Source organism: Bos indicus, chromosome 22 (assembly GCF_029378745.1).
Source record: "Bos indicus isolate NIAB-ARS_2022 breed Sahiwal x Tharparkar chromosome 22, NIAB-ARS_B.indTharparkar_mat_pri_1.0, whole genome shotgun sequence".
Lineage (NCBI taxonomy): Eukaryota > Metazoa > Chordata > Mammalia > Artiodactyla > Bovidae > Bos > Bos indicus.
Genome location: NC_091781.1, coordinates 53,426,261 through 53,451,906, shown reverse-complemented (window position 1 = coordinate 53,451,906; position 25,646 = coordinate 53,426,261). Strand labels below are relative to the sequence as shown.

Here is a 25,646-nt window from a genome sequence, read left to right as displayed (position 1 = left end):
TTTCATTTTTAAAAATAAGGTTTATTTATAATAAACTATCTTTAATAATTCTATATTTTGAATTCTAGGGAACGCGCAACTGTAGACAAAGCTAGCTTTAACAGGTATTGAAAAGGTGTACTCTTTATATTAATGCAAAATGGTAACTCTTTCTTTACTCTAAAGAATTCTCACCGCCTTTGAACTAAGAAACTGGAGTACTCGCAGAGAGGAGTTTGGGATGACCAGCCAGAATCAGTCAGGAGGTTTTCTCTCTTCTCAATTAGGTAACTGAAACAGGAACTCTAGCTCTAAATATCATAAGCAAAGTCTAAATCTTCGAAAAATAAACAGAGGGAATATAACAAACTGCTTCAAATACATGCCTGAGCTGAGAAAGGGCTTGTACTTTCATGTTGTGGCAGCTTCCAGATGAAATCATCAGTTTCTAATCTTCAGGTTCATATCTGGAAAGAAATATGTATTTAATTAAGAGCATAATGTCAATTGTTGTACCAAATGAGTTTACCTGAAACACTTCCAGTGACTAAGCCAGTAATGTTGCATCCTTCATCTAAAATCCCCGCTGTGGTACAAGTCAGATTCGTTTAAGGCATGATGGGGGTGAGTCGGAGGATTCCTGGACCAGAGAATGGACCAGAAAACCACTGACGTACCGTCAGGCTCCAAGTCTTTACTACATGTGGCATCTACACCCGTGTCAGCTTAGTAGATTATTATCTAGTCGAAGGTTGATGGACACAAACAGCTGATATGGCCTTGTGAGTACAAGGTTAACCAACCCCCTTCTCTAAGGAAAAGTTTGATCTGGGATTCACTTTTCAGCTCTGGTACCCTGGAACTCTGATAAAAGTAAAATGTCAGCTGAGTTTCCAGGCAGAACCACTGATGGCAGAAATGACCCTGATTACAAGACCCCATCTGGACCACCAGAACTGTGGGCAACCCTACATCCACGGCAGAAACCAGGGCTTAGGCTTCCCCATGTGCAGGGAGTTCTTGGACACACCCCTGCCAGAGTGTCACATAACTGTACCAGAGACACCGCTCCTACGTGGGGCATGCACTTCTAAGGCACGCTGGCTCTGGCATCCACACACAGATCTCATTTTGTAGCACCTGAATTGTCATCTGGGGGCTTCTCTGGTGACTCAGATGGTAAAGAATCCACCTGCCAATGCAGGAGGTGCAAGAGACTCAGGTTTGATCCCTGGGTTGGGAAGATCCCGTGGAGAAAGAAACAGAAACCCACTCCAGTATTCTTGCCTGGAAAATTCCGTGGACAGAGCAGCCTGGCAGGCTGCAGTCCACGGGGTCACAAAGAGTCAGACACAACTGAGCAATTCAGCAACAGAAGTGTCACGTGGGAGCACAGTGTGAGCAGGCCCTGGACTGCAGCAAGGACACCCCTGAGCAGAAATGCCCGGTGCTGCGCTATGTGCTTGCTGAGGCGTCTGTCCAACATCCTGCTGAGAGAATCCATGGCAAAAGCAGCCCAGGGTGGCCCTGAGTGACTCTAAAGGTCCAGCTGAACCTGAAAAGAGACCCTAGTGGGTGTGACGAATGAGGCCTGGCCAGAGCCCCTTTGCCTTCCCCAAGCACAGGCTGCTGGACTGAATGACAAAGCAACTCCCCACTGGTCTGACCTCTCGAGACACGAGATTAGACTTAATGAAGGACAGACATCAACCCGGTAGGGGGACAATCCAAGGGGCAAGATCAGCACAGCTTACTTTGCCAGTCTTTTCCTCAGGTCTTTGATTTGATCATTCTTCTTGGTAAGAATCTCCTTCATGTTTCGAAAAGCTGCTGTTTGTTGGAATTTCTTCTCTAATTCCTACATAAGGAAAAATTTCAGTCCATTAATAAGAAATAGTTAAGGAAAGAAAGAACACATCTGATGAAAATATACATTTTTGCCCTAATTTACTAATACTGTGCTTTTTAAATTTATTTTTAATGTATTTATATAAAATTAAAACTATTCAAACTTTAAAAATACATTCTTTCAAGTGAGAAGCCAATAAAATGGTAACATTTCCCAAGTACATTATTAACAAATAATTCAAACATACTATGTCACAGATATGGGAAATCTATTTGAAACAGTCAATTCATTTTCAGATAAAATAGACATGCTCTTCTTTCTAAATCCCAAAGTATTTTAAGAAGAGGATTTTAAATTTAATTACAGTTTAGCTTGTATATTCTTAAGAGTCTAATCCCTAAAGTGAAAAGAATAGTTCTCTGCATGCTGCTGCTGCTGCTGCTGCTAAGTTGCTTCAGTCGTGTCCGACTCTGTGCGACCCCATAGACGGCAGCCCACCAGGCCCCGCCGTCCCTGGGATTCTCCAGGCAAGAACACTGGAGTGGGTTGCCATTTCCTTCTCCAATGCATGAAAGTGAAAAGTGAAAGTGAAGTCACTCAGTCGTGTCCGACTCTTAGCGACCCCATGGACTGCAGCCTACCAGGCTCCTCTATCCATGGGATTTTCCAGGCAAGAGTACTGGAGTGGGTTGCCATTGCCTTCTCCGAGTTCTCTGCATGCTGCTTGTAAATTAAGAAACAGGGACAGACCCCTTCAGAAAAACACCACCCAACCCTCTGCCAGACTATAAACGGGATGATCAGGACAAGCAACACGGGGGTGCAGGGTGGTGGGTGTGAGCATACACCAGGAAGGAGTACAGGCTTTTTATTACTACAGATACTTTAGTGTCAGAGAGCAATCTTTCTACCAAAAGTGACAGATCTCTTAGAACACAAAGTGCCTAATACCTTGAGAAAAAATACAGTGAGTCTGCAGCTATCCACATTTCCCTTAGTTACACTGCATTCATCACTCAGTCCGACGCGGACAGACAAACCTGACCTTTTCAGCCATGCTCAGCTGCTCCTGTACCCTCAGCAGGTCGTGCTTGGCCGTTGCTAGATTCTCTTCCAGGGATTTCTGGTTTTCTGTCTGGTCATTAAGTGTCTTCTGAAACTCACTCTTCAAAGCAGCAACTGTGTTTTCCAAGTCACTCAAGTCTTGGGCCTTTATAAAATCCTATGAAAAATACGTACACCCACATAAGTTCACGCTGACATCCTAAATAGTAACGGCTTTAGACTCAACACCTCAGCGATGGAAAGAGGAGGCTGTGTGTTGCGTGTGCACGCCAGCCCCCCCACCAGCCTCCTCTGCCGCTGCAGTCCTGGAGGGTCACTCGGTACCCAGTGCATGGTGTCCTGCACACACAGGGTCACTCAGCAGTCACTGATTTCCAAGTATGTCAAGGATGATTTATGAGCTGTTGGAATTCCAAAGGGAGAACGAGAGAGGTGAGATCCTAAATTTGACAAGGTTGTGTTTCCCAGAGTTGGGGTGACATGTTTCACAATATTATAAGAGCCTAATTAACACTTATTGAGTATATGGCTTGCTACATTTACAAGACAAAGTTTTTATCTTAATTTGAAATACACATTTTCGTACACTTTGTGTAACATAAGCAGTTGGATCTTCTCTCTACTTGGATCATGTTTTCTACCAGATACCATTTATAATGTAAAGAAGAATAATATTAATAAGACAGGAAAATGGTCCATAATTGCTAACTATGAACATGGAGCACTGCTATCAACAGAAGAAAAATTCCTTATTTTTGAAATCTGGTCTTGAAAATGATTTTATTTCACTGTATCTCTGTATTCATTTTGCTTTTGCCAAATCTTAAAAAAGTAAAATTGGAGCAAAATCTTCAATAGCTTGTAAAACAAATTTATCATCAAAAATGCAACTGTTCTACTTTTGAGAAATTATACAACTGTTCCACAGTAGTCAGCTGTTTTATAAATTTATGGTCCTTGGTACATAATGATTGAAACTCATATATATTTCCTTTCATTTTAGCCATGTAAGAAGTATCCTTTTATTTTAAAAAAGTATCTACAGATGAAATAATGTAATATCTTAAATTCGTTTCAAAAATCATGGGGGAGAAGAGAAGAAAGTAGAGGTTAACATGAAACAGGCTGGCCACGCCTTGGCGACTGAGCTACCGCTCAGTTGAGTGACGAGTGCCTGGGTTACATTACACTATTCTTTCTATGCTTATACATGTTTGAAATTTTCCACAGAAAAAGGGTAACCAACGTCTAATGAAGCGAGTTTGGGGATTATTTGGTAGACATTTACAGTGGCACTAAACCCACTAGGAAAGCCAGTGCTGCAAAGAAGACTCAGTCAAACCGCCGTGCTGGCGGGGTCCTACTATAGCGTCTCATCTCCATGCAAAGGCCACACGAGGCAGAACCGTGCCCACGATGGCTTCCAGGCTGGAGCGGGGCTCAGTCACTCCACTCAGACAAACCTGGAGAACTTTAACACTGAATTTCACTGTTTTACACAAACTCTGCTAGATACAGATGGATCTGAAGATGCACAACTAATAAATTAATTTCATTTTATCATACTCCTGAAGATGTCAATGCAGGAGGCCCGGGGTTCGATCCCTGGGTCGGGAAGATCCCCTGGAGGAAGAAATGGCAGCCCACTCTGTATTCTTGCCTGGGAAAGCCCATGGACAGAGGTGCCTGGTGGGCTACAGCCCATGGGATTGCAAAACCTCTGACAGGACTTAGTGACTAAATCACAACAACAAATCCAATTAACTAAGAACTCTTCCATTCTTCTCTCTTTCCTATTGGAATTGGAATGGGAAAGTGAAAGGGAAAAGAACTTAAAAAAAAAAAAAATTAGGCAAATCTTAGATGCCATGTGCTCTGGGACACGCGAAGCACGTGAGCCATGCATGTGCCCCCTCTGCCCTGAGCAGGCGCTCACGTGGCCTTTCCTGGACAAGGCTGTCTCGATGCAGGACAGCAGCGGTGGCCTCCTTCTTGGGGAGTGGCCGGTGGTGGGGCATGATAGCAACTAAGACTTCATGGAAGTTTCTAACTTGGTTCTATCTGGAAAACATGAAAAAGCTAAAACTGACTTCACCTTTTGACTCCCGTGCTCAAGCTGTAAATCTTGCAGTGCTCTCTCCAGCTTTGACTTCTCATCCAATGCATCTGTTGCCTAAAATCAAGAGCAAATGGAAAACATGCAATATTCAGTCTGTAAGGAATGCTTTCAATAATTTTAGGTATTTCTCAGTTACCTGTGATTCAATGGTCTTCAGTCTTGACTTCAATTTCTCATTCTCTTCTTGAAGTCTTATAATTTCCTTTGTGAGTAAATTCAAGTTTTACTATGTTAGCCAAAGTACTTTTCATCCTTGAAATTGTTTCACTTATACTTTGAATTTTTAAATTACATAGAAACTCCAGAGTCTGGATGCTCTGGCTACTGGTAATATCCCAGCTTCACCCAGTCCGCCAGCCTCAACATTTATGAGTCATCTCTGGCTCTAAGACTTCTAGTTCCTTCCTTCACAGTCTCTCAGACTTTTTTCAGCCTTCTATTCTCAGCCTTTTCCCAAAGTCCCCTCCTCTGCCATCTCTCACCTAGCTGATCCTGAAACTCTTGTTCTGTTCTTGGCCTCCACAGCATGGCACCTGCCACTTATCCTCTAAGCACAATCACCACCACTCCATACCCTGTGTCCAGCCCCTAAGGGTCCCTATGAGCAGAGGCCCACGGCCCTCGCTCGTTACCAGCTCCACCACGAGCATCGCCTGTCAGCGCAGTCTCACCACACTCTAGCACACACACCACTGCCCGGAGGAGAGCCTGCACTCTGCTCCAAGGCACGCCAGCCTCGGGCCTGCCTTGGACTGCTGCCCACTCTGTCCCCTGCTGGCCTTTCTCTTCTGACAATTCACTGTGTCTTTGCCTTTCAGCCCAGCTTGGGCAGCACCGTACCCAACAGCCAGTCCTCCACGACTCTCATCCACATGGCACTGTGTCTTCTCTGCCACCCTGTGGTACAAAGGTTAGCAGTCTCCTGTCTCCATTTCTAGAATGTTAGTTATCCCTTCTAAACAAGACCGTAAGGTCTTGAAGGCAAAAGGCCAGGTATTACTTTTCTTTTTATGTAACAACATCTAGCATAATGTTGAAAACACAAGAGTCATGAAAAATAGTTGTATATTAGTAATTATTTTTTATAAACCTCTTACTAAGTACCATTAAGGACAACTACTTTGACGGACTAATTACGCTCAGTGGACAGGGCCGGACCTTCCACCCCATGTCCACCTAGAGCTGCGCAGGCAGCCAGCACACACCCTGAGAGCTGCATTTCTCACAGTGACGGCAACATTACCTTGTTCAGGAGTTCTGCCGCTCCACCTTCATGAAGTGGAGCCAGTTTTGGCTTCATGCTGTCTATGATGGACTGAAATGAAGCAAACCAAACTGAAGTCACCACCAAATAAAGCACGTGTAATCACTGAGCCCCTGTACTTTCTAAGTGGGAGACACTGTGCAAACCTACCCATGGGATGTCAGCTAGACTTTTACTGGTTTGCTTCTCTACCACGTGCCAGTGCTGAGGACAGAGCCTGGCCCACAGTGCCCAACCAAAGGTAGATCAAAATGAAAGCCATCCTCCTTGTATCTTAAACAAACAGACAGATGGAAGAGACGGGTGGGAGGGATGGTAGTCAAAGCCAGAGCAGACAAAGATCCTAGGACCTAGGGACTGAGGTTCTAATACTGTGGGAGCTGGAAGCAACATTTCTGCACAAACCCCCCAAAATTGCAATAATGATGAGGATTTAGGTAAACTACATTGCAGGTGACTAACTTGACACAACTCAATACATACATTCTACTAAAGCACAAGACTTCATGCCCTCTGAACCAGAAATTTCTTAGCCTGAAATCAGTTCCAAAGGAACAATCAGAAAACTCTTCTGTACGTGTACATTCCTGGACTCCTCTCGGCATGTTTCCCCAGGCAACGCCAGAGCGTTCATGGTAAGTGCACACGTGGAAGGGTTGCTGTAGACAACAGGGCTGATTACAGAGAGAAGCAGGCCCTGACTAGCGCTGTCTCCACTGGAGAGAGGAGGAGAACAAGGCCCAGTCGTCTCACAGTCACGCGGCTGGGGAGGGACAGTGCCAGGAGGCCTGCGTGAAGAGCTTGCACAAGTGGGAGGCAGGTGGACTGAAGGGACGTGAGCATGTGCCCGCAGGTGTGTGAGACAGCAGACAAAAACAAGTGCTTCACAGGAACTTCCAAAGCTTTTCTTTTGCCTAAAAATCCACAAGGCAACTTTTGAATTCTGGTCTTGAGCTGAATGCTTTTCCTTGAGAGTTCTCACTTCAGCCTCTGAACGTTCTAAGCAATTTGAGGATGCTAAACAGTGGCTATTAAGATATGGACCAAAATTTACCTTTTTATTTGAAGATGTAAATTCCGCTTTTTCAAACTCTGCAACTTGCTCTAATAATTCTCTTGAAGATAAAATAAAACATGAAAAAGTAATTGTTTAAAATAGATTTGTATCATACGCACAAGACGAATAAAAGCACTGGTACCAACCTATTACATGCCAGAGACAACAGAGCGAGATGAACAGAGCCTTGTCACATCAAAAATGGTACCAGTTACTAAAGGTAGAAGAACTAAGTTCCATGCACTCAAATCTGAATCCCCACAGCACCTACTTTTTTGTACTTACTGAGTGTACAATATAATTGCCACAACTAAACTACAATGTTAATGTAACATGTCTGAAGTTTGTAGTCAACACTGTATTTTTGAAGTACTAAAGGGAAATTGAAGAAAGTAGGGAAAACCACTAGACCATTCAGGTATGACCTAAATCAAATCCCTTATGATTATACAGTAAAAGTGAGAAATAGATTTAAGGGACTAGATCTGATAGCCAGAGTGCCTGATGAACTATGGATGGAGGTTCGTGACATTGTACAGGAGACAGGGATCAAGACCATCCCCAAGAAAAGGAAATGCAAAAAAAGCAAAATGGCTGTCTGAAGAGGCCTTACAAATAGCTGTGAAAAGACAAGAAGCAAAAAGCAAAGGAGAAAAGGAAAGATATTCCCATTTGAATGCAGAGTTCCAAAGAATAGCAAGAAGAGATAAGAAAGCCCTCCTCAGTGATCAGTGCAAAGTAATAGCGGAAAACAATAGAATGGGAAAGACTAGAGATCTTTTCAAGAAAATTAGAGATACCAAGGGAACACTTCATGCAAAGATGGGCTCAATAAAGGACAGAAATGATATGGACCTAATAGAAGCAGAAGATTTTAAGAAGAGGTGGCAAGAATACACAGAAGAACTGTACAAAAAAGATCTTCACGACCCGAATAACCACAATGGTGTGATCACTCACCTAGAGCCAGACATCCTGGAATGTGAAGTCAAGTGGGCCTTAGAAAGCATCACCACGAACAAAGCTAGTGGAGGTGATGGAATTCCAGTTGAGCTATTTCAAATCCTAAAAGATGATGCTGTGAAAGTGCTGCACTCAATATGCCAGCAAATTTAGAAAAATCAGCAGTGGCCACAGGACTGGAGACGGTCAGTTTTCATTCCCATCCCAAAAAAAGGCAATACCAAAGAATGCTCAAACTGCCACACAATTGCATTCATCTCACACGCTAGTAAAGTAATGCTCAAAATTCTCCAAGCCAGGCTTCAACAGTACATGAACCGTGAATTTCCATATGTTCAAGCTGGTTTTAGAAAAGGCAGAGGAACCAGAGATCAAATTGACAACATCCACTGGATCATCGACAAAGCAAGAGAGTTTCAGAAAAACATCTATTTCCGCTTTATTGACTATGCCAAAGCCTTTGACCATGTGGATCACAATAAACTGTGGAAAATTCTGAAAGAGATGGGAATACCAGACCACCTGACCTGCCTTTTGAGAAACCTATATGCAGGTCAGGAAGCAACAGTTAGAACTGGACATGGAACAACAGACTGCTTCCAAATAGGCAAAGGAACATGTCAAGGCTGTATATTGTCACACTGCTTATTTAACTTAAATGCAGAGAACATCATGAGGAAAGTTGGGCTGGAGGAAGCACAAGCTGGAATCAAGAGTGCCGGGAGAAATATCAATAACCTCAGATATGCAGATGACACCACCCTTATTGCAGAAAGCGAAGAACTAAAGACCCTCTTGATGAAAGTGAAAGAGAGTGAAAAAGTTGGCTTAAAATTCAACATTCAAAAAATCTAACATCAAGGCATCCAGTCCCATCACTTCACGGCAAATAGATGGAGAAACAGTGGAAACAGTGGCTGACTTTATTTTTTGGGCTCCAAAATCACTGCAGATGGTAACTGCAGCCATGAAATTAAAAGTCGCTTGCTCTGTGGAAGGAAAGTTATGACCAACCTAGATAGCATATTAAAAAAAAGCAGAGCCATTACTTTGCCAACAAAGGTCCATCTCGTCAGAGCTATGATTTTTCCAGTAGTCATGTAAGGATGTTCGAGTTGGACTATAAAGAAAGCTGAGCGCCGAAGAACTGATGCTTTTGTTTTTTCTTTCTTTTTTTTGAATTGATGCTTTTGAACTGTGGTATTGGAGAAGACTCTTGAGAGTTCCTTGGCCTGCAAGGAGATCCAATCAGTCCATCCTAAATGAGATCAGTCCTGAGTGTTCACTGTAAGGACTGATGTTGAAGCTAAAACTCCAATACTTTGGCCACTTGATGTGAAGAGCTGACTCACTTGAAAAGACCCTGATGTTGGGAAAGACTGAAGGCAGGAGAAGGGGATGACAGGAGAAGAGGACGACAGAGGATAAGATGTTTGGATGGCACCATTGACTCAATGGAGATGAGTCGGAGTTGGTGATGGACAGGGAGGCCTGGCGTGCTGCGGTTCATGGGGTTGCAAAGAGTCGGATACGACTGAGCCACTGAACTGAACTGAAAGGCAAACTGCTCTAATATAATATACATTGTTATCTGGTAGAGGTTCAAGGAAAACTGGTTTTAATAGAATAGCCTGGGAAAAATGGAATTAGTTCACACCTACTGAGTATGGTAAATTCTCAAGGAAGACGGATGATTTCCACCTGAACATTTCCACTTATTTGCAAAAGTACGTGGATGTTGACTATACAAAAGTGTTTACAGTGAATAGTAGTTAACTACTCTTTTAAGCTTCTTAACAGGTCAATTTCTCAAAGTTTTCTCATCAATTACCTACTGACAGTTGGTGAAGCTAGACGGTTTCCTCCCCTACCCGAGGCCACAGCCAGTGACGCTCAGCACAGACTGTGAGCCGCGCTGCATCTGTGCTTAGCAAATGGCCCCCGGGCTCCAGGTCAGTCTTTCCAGATGTCTGGCATGACTTTTCACAGAGTGAGTATCAATTTCACTGATTTTACCGTATTTTTAAAAAATAAGGGAGCTTTTTTATATTGTTCAGATTACAAAGATTTCTAAGAAAACTTTCCCTATTTTAAAGATTGGTATATAATTTTAATGCAATTAATAGAAGTAAACTTCCCTACTACTAAGTGTGATTTGATGGTAGTTGAATTAATTTTTCAAATCTGTTTCATAACCTCTACTTCTTAGTTGACCTATCTCTAAAAACTGACTACAATATTGATCAGGCTAACCAAAGCCTTATGAGGAATAATTACTAATCACCTTCAGAGCAATCTCATAGACCTCAGAGGCCTTATCACACCTAGGAACAGTGGAAGCAGGACACTCTGAAGAGGACTCTGAGTGGCACCTAAGAGCTGACTCATTAACTGGATGCGTTGCTGTCATCCTACCCGAATTTTCTCACAGTCTATGCTCAACAAAAACAGCAGCAGAGACAGTCACAAGCTTTCAAGTTCATGCTTGGGCCTCTATGGTCACAACTGTGGAAACAGTTATTATTACCTGTTTTCAAGTTCAGAGATATCTGTCTGCAGCTTGAGGTACCACTTCTCGGCTTGTGAGAAAAGCTGCCGCAGAAGTAGCACGTTGGTGTAGGCCGTGTTGATGAGCTCAGACTCCACCTCGCTGTGGACCACAGCCTGCAACCCATTCAGCACCTCAGAGACTTCGTCGACGGTGAAGGTCTCCTCCACAAGCCTGAAAAACAACCACGATCCAAAACCTCTGTGTAAACAACAGAAACCATTTACAATGAAAAACAAAACTAAGAAGCCCCCAACGTGTCATCGAAGGGATGAAACGGTTACAGTGAAGTCTCTCTGGGAACTATCTTCTTTATTCGTAAAACAGTTTGAAAATAATTTAGATTCAATTAGTTTTTGATGTCTGGTTAAATGATTAAACTGTGGCTCGCTCTTCAAATGTGCACATCCTTTCATACAAGTTATGTGCTCAGAAACAAGCCCCAAACTATCTAATTTTTCTTCAGCTTTTCGGTGAAAATTAGCTTTATCACATTTAATTATTTCATAAGTCACCTGAGAGGTGTAATTCCTCCCTTTCTTTGTATTAGTTGTCTAGCATTTCAAAGACCTTATAAACTATTCAAAAGTTAGTAAATGCCTGTAAGAAAATTAGTGCTAATTATGTATTGCTTTTCTTAGCATCTTGAGACCTGAAAGAAAAAACCCCAGAACTTAATTAAAGTGCCATAAAAATGAACATCATCAAAAGTACTAAAACCTCACTCTTTCACAGACGAATGTCTGGGTTGGAAGGGAACTCCAAAGGCATTTGCTTCAATCTCCTCACTTCGCAGATGCAACACAGGCTCAGGAGGTGGAGGTGACGTGCCCAGCGTCTCACTGGGGTCTGACTCAACCCCACAGTCATTTCCAGTAATCTCGGAAACATGCCCAAAAATTGAAGCCTTGAGAAAGCATCCATGCAGGCCTCCTACCGTCAATGACAGGGTTACAGGAACAGTCCTCTCCGCTCCCTGCCTCCACCCTCAAGGTCCTTTATCCTTCAGACACTCAGTGGATGAAGAGCTATAGCCCTGATGCTGGTCATCCTCTCCCTTACTCCACAAGGAGTAAGGGCATGTTGTGTCCAGAAGGACACGATGCAGGAGCCCCACCAAACTTCTCTCACAGTCATACTCAAGGTAGTAGTATTTGATCTACCAAGCTTTAACGTTTTGTTTACCAAGCAGAATTTAACAACTCTTAAAAAGCCAGAAGTTTAAGTCCCTATTAAAAATATCAATAATCTTCCTGTATTCTTTAATAGAACAAACTAAATCTGCTTAAAAATATGTTGCTTTTTGAGCAACCCAAGTTCATTACTATGAACAGCAATTAAGGTACTCCAAACTCCAATGCGTAAAGTAAATAAAGAAGTACCTTCTTTGGCTATCTCACAGTCTCACCAATCAAGACTGCTGTTTATAGCTGCTGTGAGTCAGGAAGCCAGATTATCAGACTAGATAAATAAACTGAACAGATAAGTCTACAGCTGATGGTCTCTGCCACTGAGTGACGTTAGAGCTTACCACAGTTGCAGGTCACCTAGAGACCCTTTTTATGTCCCCACATCCAGGTGTGCCAAAATCTGATCCCCAAGCAGCCTGAGGTCTCTCTATTATTCAGTCTTTTTGGCTGCTTCCCTTTATCCTCTATCACTGAATTTTCTACGGACTTTTATTATCTCCCATTATTGGTCCAAACAAGCGAATTATCACCTCTTGCTACAAGCTGGCTAGCAATTTTGGTACTAGTCAGCAATCTTTTCATGGTTTCCTGCTGTTTTCTCTTCTGTTTCAATATAAACCTGTATAGGTATTTTCTTGCTAAATGTCATGTCTTATGGTTCTACTCTTTTAATTCATAACTCAAGTAATTACAGTTCTGGACTCTCTACTACAGCATGCCAATTATTAACCCACCAGCACTTAACACCTTCCTGACTGCTCTTCTGAAACCCTGCAATCCCTTCACTATCCTGTGTGCGTGTTTAGTGACAGACTGCTCCCACCACAATCTGATTTCTTGAATTTTACATATCTGTAAGGAGAAGGCGATGGCACCCCACTCCAGTGCTCTTGCCTGGAAAATCCCATGGATGGAGGAGCCTGGTGGGCTGCAGTCCATGGGGTCACTGAGGGTCGGACACGACTGAGCGACTTCACTTTCCCTTTTCACTTTCATGCATTGGAGAAGGAAATGGCAACCCACTCCAGTGTTCTTGCCTGGAGAATCCCAGGGATGGGGGAGCCTGATGGGCTGCCATCTATGGGGTCGCACAGAGTCGGACACAACTGAAGCGACTTAGCAGCAAGGTTATGTGTAGCTGCTCACAATGGATAATTGATTGTATCCTGGCAGTGGTTTGTATGGCCTCTGACATAGCTGCCCCACACTGGCCACCAGAAAGGATGACTGTCACTTCCCACCGGGTCTCCTCAGAATTCTCTGATACCTGCTCTCCTTGAGGTCTTGGAAGCAGGAATCCACAGTTTTGAGCCGCAAGCCTCTTTTTGAGCGAGCAAAACGCATATAATTAATAACTTCATTTTGATGGTGCTCATTTAGACCCAACTCTGCCTGAAAGAGAGAAGTAATTTGTTAGTCTTGAAAATATAATAAAGGAACCAGCAATGAAAAGGCACAGGCTCTCCTGTGGTGCAGACTGCTAGATGTCTATTAAATGCTGTTCTTTCCATCTTTCCAGACACATGGCTTGCTGTTGTTTAGTCGTTAAGTCGCGTCCAACTCTTTTGTGACCCCTGGACTGTAGCCCATCAAGCTCCTCTGTCCATGGGATTTCCCAGGCAAGGATACTGGAGTGGGTTGCCATTTCCTTCTCCAGGGGATATTCCTGACCCAAGGATCAAACCCACATCTCCTGCATTGGCTGCCCAACTAGAAAACACTCTCCAGCACTCTTAAAGTCAGGCGTGATCACGTGACTACTTCTCAGCAACAGATGGGAACAGAGGAATGAAAGCTATTTCTAAAGCCTTAATACACAGGGCACATGTCTGCCACACCCAATTTCTCTGAAACCTGGAAGTGAGATTCTGCTGAACCATGCAGACAGCACAATGGCCTCGGGGCTGGGGGAGCAAGATGAAAGGGAACTGTACCCCAAATAACCTCATGGAGCAGCACAGACCCACATACCTGAGATGAGCAGTGAGAAGGCTGTTAAGTGTGAGAGAAATAAACTTCTGTATTCTTTAAGGCACATTTTATTAAAAAAAAAAAAAAAAAACTCTATTAGAGCAACTTAACCTTATTCCATCTCACACAGCCTTAAAAAGTATATTTGACTTTGCAGCAGCCATCAATTGCTCTTGCTTTTAAACCAGATGAGAGCTTGGCAACTATAAGCTAGAGACTGATGAAGTTCTTTTTCATGTTATAGCTACACTGAAAATTACAAAAGGAAATTATAAAACTGAACATCTAGTGCAGGGGACTAAATAAGTTGAATTATCTTTAAGAGTAATTTGATGTGTCATAGCCTTCTTATGGGAGACAAAGGTATACTTTGCAGTCCTCTTTTCCAGGCTTCTCTCTTACTTTCAGCGCACAGGGCTGCCTCCAACATTGTGGAGAACACCAAGGTCACTGGGCACCGTCTCCTTCACCCTCTAAGCCCCTCACCGTGGCTTTGTTGCATCCACATACATCCTTACCTGTAGATGCAGAACATAAGACCACAAGGGCCAGGACCTTGTCCCTCTGGTTCCCTGAGTATCCCCAGGACTCCTCAGAGTGCCTGGCACACAGTGGACATGTGCCTGACAAGTGAACTGAAAGAGCTCCTTCTTTTGAAGGTCATTCTTGGCTTTAATCTGTTCTCTTTTAAGCTCCTGCGGGACTTCAACCAATCACTTCTCCTCTCAACACTATACAGAGGTTTCTTCTTCCCTTCAGACTATAGACAAGGCTGCACACAAACCTCATTCGTGTGAAACCAAAACGAAACCATAGGTTCCCCCCAGCTACCACTGCATTTCTCTAGCTCTCTTCTACTCTTAGGTCTCCATTCTATATGCTGCTCCAACCGCCTTTGCAAAGCTCACCAGCAACTTAATAACAAGTCCAACTACTGTGGCTGATGCTTTGCTGTCTGCTGACCTGCTCCATTCTCTGCCTGCTAACCTCACCTTCCCTTCTTGATCTCACTGGTAGCCTTGTCTTCTCGAGCTTGCCTCTTAAGCAGCTGCATTTCCCAGGACGCTGCCCTTAGACCCTTACTCTTGTCCATCTATATCCTCTCCTGGATGACATGATCTGTTTCAAGGTGTTACCTACAAGCATCTCTCAAGTATCACAGGCTGGCCTACAGACCAGTACCCCCCAACCACATGAATGGCTCCATCAAGTCTTTCTCCCCCACATTATTTTTAATACTTCTGTTAAAGTTCAGTAAATTAAGAATTATCCAAGATATCATGATGCTCTCTAATGGTTACCTATCCAGTAGACTGCTTCAAAACAACCAGTTGAGGTACTCTGGCCAATGTAAACCAACACATTTGTGGTGTGTACTTACATTTCCTGACTCTACCTTATTTGATTAAACTGGTAATTAACGTTTTGCCTTAGGGCTGGACAATGTGAATGGAAATAAGGAGTAAGTTTCTTATGTTTTAGTTTATATGGATTGTTAGACACTCCTCGAACTATTTCAAATGGCAATGTCAAATTTCTAATTTCTAATGTTAGACATTAGAAACAGTAATGATGACAACATCTAAAAGTCATTCAGCAGTTACAAAGTGCCAGGCATGATCTCATTTAGTCTGCAATACAACCCTATGAAAAAGTAAATAGAAACCTACTTTACAGATAGAAAACTGAGGAACAAAGAAATTTTTTTTTTCTATGCTATTGAATTGGCAAGTGGGAGAGCAGAGACTTGAACCAGGAAACCTAACTCCAAAGTCTACACTCAGCTTTTCAAATCCTTTTTGGAAAAATGGCATAATTTAAATAAATAAAAGAACACAGATATGTTACAGTTGCAATCAACCTGAGTTGTGACTCACAAGAAGACACATCTTCACCAGGCATTTGAAATAAACCTCAATACCTACATTAGAAATGATGTTATCTCTATACTCAGGTTAACTGTCAGCAAGAATATCCTACAATTGGAAATCTCAAAATGATGTCACAACTTGCTAAGAAAAAAAAACCAAAAAACTCATAGTTTCAATTATTCTTGCTTACAGTGTTAAATCTATACTCATAAGCCCTCCATACTCCCCAAACCCTTTCTCTAACCCCATTTCCTAAGATTCTGTTAAGAACATGCCTATTCAGTTAGATTAGTCTGCTTACCAGCCTTGAACATCCTATACTTTCACTCTCATTACCCCAATTCTTGACTAAAAGCACCTCTCCATTCCTGTTCAAGAATCTGAATCTGACCCAGTGGTGGCTGGTGAATGCATAACAACAGGCATTGGTGAGGGTTGGGGTACAAAACTGATCTGCAGCCCTTGCTAATTTCCAGTGTAAAAGCTCCCAGCATGGCTGGTTTCAAGCTATCAACTGCACTGCAGAGGTGAGAAGAAATGCATATAATTGGCTCTCAGAAGTATAAGCATGCTCCTACCCATCCTTCAAGATCAAACCTTTTTTACCTACTCTGGGAAGCCTCCCAACATGCCCTCATTAACTCTACTTATGCCTTCCTCCAAAAATTAGCACGTAGGTGGATGAGATGGTTGGATAGGATCAACGACTCAACGGACATGAATTAGAGCAAACTTCGGGAGATAATAAAGGCCAGGTGTGCAGCAGTCCATGGGGTCGAAAAGTCACACACGACCTAGTGACTAAACAAAAACTATTAGCTGTCTTTTTTTTCCTTAGGTATTGCTCCTTCAAGTAGACTGTAAGCTCATGACAGCATGAATCATTTCTTATACCATACAGTTTTCTCATATAGTGCCTTGCGCAAAGTGCCCAATGAATGTCTATTCTCTTCTGTCAAGTAAAGACTGACCCCAGACCAAGAAGAAAAAATTACTGAAACTGAGAATGAAATTTAGAACAAAAGACAGAAAAGTTAGTCTAAAATGGATGGGAGTGAAGGGAACAGAAATAAGCAGCTGATTTCAGTAGCAGAAATAGCATTAGCCTGGGAAATGGAATGACAGCAGATAAGAATGCGAGCAGATGTCAATTTTCTTGTGACATCACCATTTTTTCAATTTGTTCATGGTATTTTATGGAAACTAACAGAATGTGTGGGACAGGCTCCAAGAATGGTAGGGAATGGTTTGTTTCGTTCACAGTTGTACCCTCAGCTGCAAGACTGCTTGGTATATACACCGTGGCCTAAAGAGGAATTCTGGTTGCGGAAGTATTTCAGTAGCCTATTTCAGTGGCACCCCCAACTCTGGATTTGTCTTTTTTTTTCTCAACACTTCAGTACAGTGTCTTGTTGTAAGGACGGCTGCTGTTTAAGCTGGCATTCTATATCGGCTGGAATGACAAACGGGATTATGTTCAAGCATCCAGGAAAAACATGCCTTCTTTTGAACAGGTCAGAACACAAGGAATGTCACTCAAGTTTTCTCAGGTATAAAATGGGGCCTGGGGATTTTTGTGTCACTCTCACATAAGAAAGTTGTATTCAATCACGTTCTTCCTCCTTGGCTCGTTAACATAATTAATACTGCCAAAGGGTGTGTGTGTGGCGGGGGGGAGGGGGGGGGGTATGCGTGTGAGTGTGTGCGCGCGTGCATAAACTTGAGTTTTTGGAATGGAACAAGAAACCGCTTTGCGCCTTCTGCTGGCAGATGGTTCCCCCAGCTCTCTTCGCCAGCCACCTGAGGTGTGACTTGGCCAAGGCCCTTCAGGCAGCAGCAAGAAAGTGACTAGGCGGAGCGCGGCTGCTAGAAGAGGGCTCCACCAAGAATTATCCCAGAAGGGCTTCACACCGAGGTTAATAGCCTCTCGCACCCGGCGTGGCGTCCCCTCCTCAGAGAGGCCCAGGGCCGGACTAAATTCTGCCGCAAGCCACGCCATCACTCCGAGGCCCCGGCTCCGAGTCTCTCCTCGGTGCGCGGTGGCGCCGACAGGCCGGCTACTCACCATTGCGGCGGGGGGGGGAAGTCAACGGTCTGGAAAAGCGGCAGAGGCCAGGCTCAGCCTCACCAAGCCCGGGGTCGTCGAGAAACACTGGACCGCGCCAGACGCGAGGTAGGGCGGGTTGTTTAGAAGCGTTGCTAACGGGAACAGACGCACGTGACTAGGGAGTTACGCACTTTGATTGGTTCTCAAGATCACGCGACAGAAGTGCCGCGAGACCAGCCGACCGCCGCGTGCGCACTTGCTCCTAGGCGCGGGAAGTCCCGCCCTCACGCGCCACGCCGACTACAGGAGCGGCCGCCGTTGCCAAGAGTAACGGGAAAGGCGCGGCTGCCTGGCACCCAATCCCTACCAAGAGCCGCGGGGCAGCCTAGCCAGTCTTGCTGCTCCGGCCTTGCCCAGCACTTCCTGTGGCCTGGCGGCCCCGACGAATGGCCGTTGCCACGACTGCTGACTCCTGACCTTCCAGCGGACTCGTGGGGGCGTCCCAGACTTAATTCTCTCCTCTCCCAGACTTCCTACTTGGCTGAAATAGGCCACCAGCACCAGAGCTGCCATATTCCTGGACAGACCTTTGAACAACCCGCTCCACACTGCTATTTCTTCTTACATTCTTGGTAAAAAAAAATCTCTAATATAGCGCCTTTTCCCTTAAAAACAAACAACAACAAAACAACCGCAAACGGAAACTGGTGAAAGAGCAGTGTATTTCAAACTGTTATGCCTAGAATCATCAGGGGAAAGTGTTGTACAAATGCTTCCGTGGCCTCACCTCCAGAAATCCTGAATCACGAAGTCAAGCTTGGGTCTTTGGAATCTGCAATTTTTACCAACCTCCAGGGCTGACTGTGGCCCACTCTTTATGAAGCACTATCCTAGGGACTTCCCTGGTGGTTCAGTGGCTGGGACTCTGGACTCCCCATCAGGGAACATAGGTTCTATCCCTGGTCAGGGAATTAAGATCCCAGATGTTGCATGGTGTGGCTAAGAAGACAAAAAAGAACCACTGTTCTGGAAGAGGCAGAGGTCTAGAAAGAGGTGGATTATGTCAGTGGGGTAAAGGGAGCTTGGGCTTGGGTAGATGAAAGCCAATGAATGGGCATAGGTCATTCAGGGGGCATTTCAGAGGCTCAGAAGACAAACACAAGCGGATACAATCACTGGGGAGGCAGCCTGTAAACTAGAAAGTGAGCCCCACATGATAGACACTGAAATGAGAAGGAGCACAGAACCAGACACTGGGACACTCAAAGCTGGGGGAGGACATTTACCATCATCCCTATCTCAGGAACAGACGAGCTAGTGTAGATAATGCTTTGAGAGCTTAGGTTGAATTTGGCTCCTACACAGTGCAACTTAAAATGGGTCACAATTGAAAAAAAAAGAATCACAATTGGAACCTAAAAATCTAGACAGGATTTTAGAGAGCTGGTTCCACCTGGTTAATTTATCGATGAAGAGACCGAGATCCAAGGTCACATGTTCAAGGCTTCAGAAGACTAGGTGGGGGCATCTGAAGCTTGAGTCAGTGATGAAACTAATACAAATATGTTTCTAAAGAGCAAAACCAGAAAGCAGGTGTGAACTATTCTGGTATGGTGCGTATTCAATCATATTCTGGTTTCAAGAATTTCATTTTTCTTTTCATTTATCACCATATTCGTTTTATTTAATGTAAATCGTGTACAGAGCTTAGTAATTTCCCCAAGAACTGAGTTCAGTACTTTTTTAACTTGACACTGTAACTGCCAGAATAAAGTAGTAGCAGATAAATTCTGTAGAATAAAGCTTACTTACAAATGGATGACGTCTTTAGAAAAAGAGGTGGAGCAATGAAAACGTTTAGTAGTTAAGTGGTCAATCCATTTAAATTACTTCCATTTTACTGTATTGACCACTTAACTACTAAACGCACCTCTTTTTCTAAAGACGTCATCCATTTGTAAGTAAGCTTTATTCTACAGAATTTATCTGCTACTACTTTATTCTGGCAGTTAAAGTGTCAAGTTAAAAAAGTACTCAACTCAGTTCTTGGGAAAATTACTAAGCTCTGTACACGATTTACATTAAATAAAACGAATATGGTGATAAATGAAAAGAAAAATGAAATTCTTGAAACCAGAATATGATTGAATACGCACCATACCAGAATAGTTCACACCTGCTTTCTGGTTTTGCTCTTTAGAAACATATTTGTATTAGTTTCATCACTTACAAATGGATGACGTCTTTAGAAAAAGAGGTGGAGCAATGAAAACGTTTAGTAGTTAAGTGGTCAATACAGTAAAATGGAAGTAATTTAAATGGATAATTTTAAATTCAGACAAAGTAGGAGCTAGAAGGATATAATACTTTCAGATGAGGAAAGACAGCTCAGAAAAGTAAAGTGTCTTGGCCAGGAATAAGAGCAGCAGAACCAAGTCTGGAATTCAAATCTCTTGGCTTCTTGGCAAGGGTTTCCTGACCATTTAGTTCCACCCAAATACAAGTGACAGAGCTTTTTTCTTCCAAATTTATCCCCACCCCTCTGTACATAAGGCCCTCACCCTCCGGGTAGGGGATCGAGTGTCCCATGACGGCTAAAAAGCAGGGGGTGAAAGGGCAGTTGTTCTGTTTGGATGGGGCATGGTTAGGAGTCCTTTGCTTGGATGATTCAGGAATGATATGCAGGCAGTTGCCCATGGAAGGATCTCAGTCCTCAGGGACAAGAGGTTGCTCTGCGTGTCACCTGGAGCGCTCCCAGGCATGGAAGGATGGCCTGGGAGCACTGGCTTGGCTCTGACCAACTTGACTGGCCTCCCAGTAGTATCTGGGTAGAACCTCTGTCCCCCTGCAGGATCTAAAGGCAGATTCTCATCCTGAGACCCCCATGATGACTCCCTCTAAGATCACTTAAAGTTCTGTTTTGCTATAGCATTCCTTATGTTTCTGTTCAATGAGTGTTTGTCAAATTTGATAATAAGAGTTGCCATTATTTAGTGCCTACACTAGGCTAGACATATTCTATTTCCATAATTAATCCTCAAAATCTTTATTTTCTTTTCCTTACTGTAGTAGGTACTCACTGAATTCACATAGAGAGAAGGTCACTTTACTAGATGTTGTGGATAAAGAAGGAATTTCATAAACACTTTTAAGAAGTTTAAGTAAACAGTTGTTCACCAGTTTGCATTTCTAAGGAAACTTAAGTGTATTTTCTTGCTAGCAAACTCCCATGCTTACTGAGTGCTGTTAATGCAAGGGAGTCAAAGCCATGGGTGGATAATACAAATATTTCATTGGTGAATACGTCTGGGGCTTGGTGATTTTTTAAGTTGTTTTGCAAAGCTGCATCAGTAATTTTAATTTAAAATTCTACTTTAATCCAAAATCTTCTGTACCAAGGATGTTAACAGTATCACTGTTAGCCCATCTATCCAGCTGAGCCAAGTGTTATTACATAAGCTGTCTAAATAGTGTCAGCAAATATGTACATGTATTTTGGTCTTAAAGTGATGAATCTGGCTCATGAAAAGGCTGAACACGTGCTGCTTACTAGCTTGTGTTGGTTACCAGAGCAAATAAATCGAGCTGTGAAGGAAAAGAGCTCCACCCTACTTTAACTGTGAGTTTCTCAGCCTCCTATTTTTTTTTTTAAATCACTGTGACAATTAAAAAAAAAATGTGTTTGTGTGTGTGCACACGTGAGTGTCACTCTGGACGGATTGGGTGGGAGGCATACAACCAAGGCTATTATATACCTTTTAGCAGCACGCATGCTCAGTCACTCAATCATGTCCCACTCTTTGCAATTCCGTGGACTACAAGCCACCAAGCTCCTCTGCCCATGGAATTTTCCAGGCAAGAATACTGGAGCAGGTTGCCATTTCCTCCTCCATGGGATCTTCCTAACCCAGGGATCGAACACACATCTCTTGCATCTCCTACATTGGCAGACAGATTCTTTATCACTGAGTCACCTGGGAAGTCCACCATGTAGCAGAGCTCAATGTAAATAAAGATCAACTCTGGTCTTTTTATATTGTTACAAAATGAGACTTTTATGAGTTTATAAATGACTAGTCTTAACACCGGGCCGCCAATTTGGGGGTGTTTACAACCTAGACTAGGCGAAAGGAGGAACAGGAAGGTGACAGATTTGCTTGGTCTTGACATAGTGACTTCTTCTGCCACTATTTACAGAGCTCCCCTTTGTGTGCCAGGTTCTGTGGCCAAGACAGCATCTCAGGGAAGAACTGGAGGATTCAGGAAGCCCGAAAGTCCCCTACTCTATAAATCTTTGGGTAGGGTTGAGGGACTAAGGTGAGGCTTTACTTAAAAGAGAAAGTAATAAAGAAAATCATTAAACAATATGAATCTTGAAGACTGTATGGGAAAGGAACATTTGACAAAACACTGAACTTCTCCTGTAGTAGGCAGGAAATGGTAGGGGAGAATCATTTCAGGGGAAGGGGATTATCTTGAAGGAGGAATACGGCTTTGTCCATGTGACACTACCAGGGTCCTCTGTAACTCCCCTCACCCTATCCAGTTACAACCGAGAAAGTAGTCAAGACGTGAAAGAAGGGAAGAATGCAGGATTCAAAGAGTCTTTACAGGAACTATGGCATTTGACTGGGTTTTCCTGGTGAGTCAGTGGTTAAGAATCTGCCTGCCAGTGCAGGAGACATGCGTTCCATCCTGGGTTGGAAAGATCCCCTGGAGAAGGAGATGGCATGAGGCCATTTTCAGTTCTTCTATTTGCTCGTTGAGTCAATTGGTTTCAAAGTGCTCCAGGTGACCACAGAGTATTAGAGGGTGCTGACAAGTTAGATTTGTGAAATAAATATCATACGTTTTACAGGAGGTCAGGCAAGGAAGTGGTTCACCATAAAATACTACAACTCCCTTTACGACCGTGTGGATGATGGTAATGTCTTAGCCCAAATGATAGATTAGCTTCACTGATCTAAATCTCCAAAATTAAAACAACCCAAAGGAAAGAAACACCCCAAACATCGAAAACTGAAGACTGACTAAGAAATGTTAGGAACTGGTTGGGAGGAATACCTCCTTGTGAAGTACGAGAATAATTTACTGTACATATGGTGTGGTGGTGGGTTAATCACTAAGTCCAACTCTTGTGAGCCCCATAGACTGTAACGCCCCAGGCTCCTCTGTCCATGGGATTTCCCAGGTAAGAATACTGCAGTGGGTTACCATTTCCTTCTCTGGGTGGATCTTCCCTACCCAGGGATCGAACCCTGGTCTCCTTCACTGCAGGCAGATTCTTTACTCACTGAGCCAATAGGATGATATGCACCAAATCCTCATTCCACAGCTTCATGTGCATGTCTGCATCTGAGTCAGACCCACAAGCTCAATCCCTGTATTCAGCAATTGTTTGTGGAAAACCTGATACACAACAGACACTCTGGGGAAGGGAACAATAAGCAAGATGGGATTTGTCCCTTTCAAACAGGGCCTTATGATCAAGCCAAGGGAAGACGCAAGCTTGCAAAGGGATCTCAGAGCAGGCAATATGGGGAATGGGAGTTCAGAGAAGAGAAAGTCAACTGTCTTGAAGGTAAAAGGAAGTTCAGGAGAGTCTTTCAGGAGGCAGAATTCCAGCTGGTCTTTAAAAGGTGTGTGCAAGAGTTGTGGGTGAGCATGATGATTGAGGGAGAGAAGGTTGTCCTGAGCAAGGAACCAGAATTTTCATCAGGTAAGGCAGTAAAACTGTCCAGAGATGTGCTTTTCGATTTGTTATTTCAAGTCAAACTGCAGAGAGAGATACACGATGTACACAGTGATGGAGTATTTATTCTAGTGTCTTCTTCAGGAATGTGGGCCTCCCTAGATCTACGATCTTTGCTACATGTTTACCTGGACTAATGTCAATGGAAATATGTTCACCAACTGCATTCCAGCTTAGAAAATGGAAAACTTAGATGTGCTCAGGAAGCTCTGCTTACCAAGATAGGGCTCTGCAGTCCCTTTGCAAAGTCTGAATCGCCTAGTGCAGCTGTGTTCATGGATGGAAGTTTTCTCGATGGGGTGGGTGTCATTCTTGGTTTATACTTGTCTTTCTCACTACTCTATTTCAAGCTCCTTGAAGGATGGAGTCTTTATTACATGATCAACCTGAATTGCCCCCTCCCCCTGCCCCCAGCAAGGGCTGGGCTATAATACCTCTGAGCAATTCTTGAAGAACTGAATTGAAATTAAACAGGAACATCTCAACAAACATTTGTGAGTGCCTGCTGGCTTCCAGATACTGTGTGTGTTTGGGGGGGAGGGAGGGGTTGCTCTGGGCAAGCCTTCTCCTGGACATGCATCATATATTACCAAACATCCAGCTATCCCTATTTCCTGTGTTAAATGTTATTTTGAGTTTGGTTTATATGACTTTCATAATTATGAGTCTTCAAGAATGAATTATTTAGTTCTTGTGATTTAACCCTTATGTTTTTATATAACTACAAATTGAATTCTAGTTGATCGGTTGACTTAATGATACATTTTGAAGATATCCCATGAAACTATTACTAATTTGGGTGTGTGGTTTTCTTTTCATTGTCATGGACTCACATTATCTTATCATGTGTGCATGCATGCCAAGTCACTTCAGTCATGTCTGACTCTTTGTGACATCATGGACTGTAGTCTGCCAGGCTCCTCTGTCCATGGATTCTCCAGGCAAGAATACCGCCTGGAGTGGGTTGCCATGCTCTCCTCCAGGGGATCTTCCCCACCCAGGGATTGAACCTGAGTCTCTTATGTCTCCTGCATTGGTAGGTGGTGGGTTCTTTACCACTAGCACCACCTGGGAAACCCTTATTTTATTATATATTTTATCATATATCATACTATATATTATATATTTAATATATATTATATAATATCCATAGTATTTTATTTAACATATTTTATAGGGCTTGGGCCCTGTGCCTTAAATGTCTGTGGATGTTGGGAGAGCAAAGAGGATTGAAACCCCTGCTCTCTAGGCTCCTAACTGTGTAGCAAAGCAGCTAGACCCATTAGAAGGTCACATTCATATCACTGGTCACTCTCTGGGGAACTAGATAAGGGGCACTTAGTTCAGTCTGGGACTTCAAGGAGACTATTGAGAAGATCCCTGAACTGAATCTTGAGGGACCGGCAAGAGTTAGCCTGGGAAAGCAAGGCAGAGAGGGCAGAGGAGGCACAGCAAACCTCCAACAGCCCAGCGCGTGAATTCCTAACAAAGCGTGAATGGTATGTTCGCATCTAGTGCAGGAGTTACTGCTGCCCAAAATGTCATCGCTTTGCTAAAAGTACTGGCAAGTAAGTCATGACTAGAAACACTATCTTCACAAGGGAAAAAATAACCCAACACTCTAAAAAACAAAGGGATATAAAGATAAGTTATATCTCTTTATCTGTTACTGTCTAAAAGGGAGCAAAGGGTGACTTCTGGGGTTCCAGTGCTATGGCACTATTCTGTGTCATGATCTGTGTGCAAGTTATATATTTTTAGTTTGTGAAAAATAATGAGTTATATTCTTATATGTATAACTTCAATCAAGTCTTTGAAAATTTAAATGCTTATACAAATTTGTATGTATTTGTGTATAAATATTTCAATAAAGAATCCAGCTGCCAACGCAGGAAACACAAGAGACACGGGTTCGATCCCTGGGTCAGGAAGCTACCCTGGACAAGGGAATGGAAACCCACTCCAGTGTTC

The 25,646-nt window shown here is 43.2% G+C and overlaps 1 protein-coding gene across 2 annotated transcripts; it reads right to left on the bottom strand.

Annotated features, from left to right (window-relative positions):
• Positions 1 to 18,100, bottom strand: LZTFL1 (leucine zipper transcription factor like 1). Of its 2 annotated transcripts, XM_019984983.2 has the most exons (10): positions 17,942 to 18,100; positions 13,302 to 13,426; positions 10,824 to 11,018; positions 7,331 to 7,391; positions 6,256 to 6,327; positions 5,149 to 5,214; positions 4,989 to 5,066; positions 2,874 to 3,050; positions 1,734 to 1,837; positions 1 to 446 (listed from the first exon to the last, which is right to left on the bottom strand). In XM_019984983.2, the coding sequence occupies exons 1-10, from the start codon at positions 17,942 to 17,944 to the stop codon at positions 428 to 430; spliced, it is 900 nt and encodes a 299-aa protein (XP_019840542.2). In that variant the 5' UTR covers positions 17,945 to 18,100; the 3' UTR covers positions 1 to 427. The 2 variants fall into 2 exon arrangements, with proteins under 2 accessions (XP_019840542.2, XP_070632920.1); XM_070776819.1 differs by lacking the exon at positions 5,149 to 5,214.
• Positions 18,101 to 25,646: the final 7,546 nt, after the last annotated feature.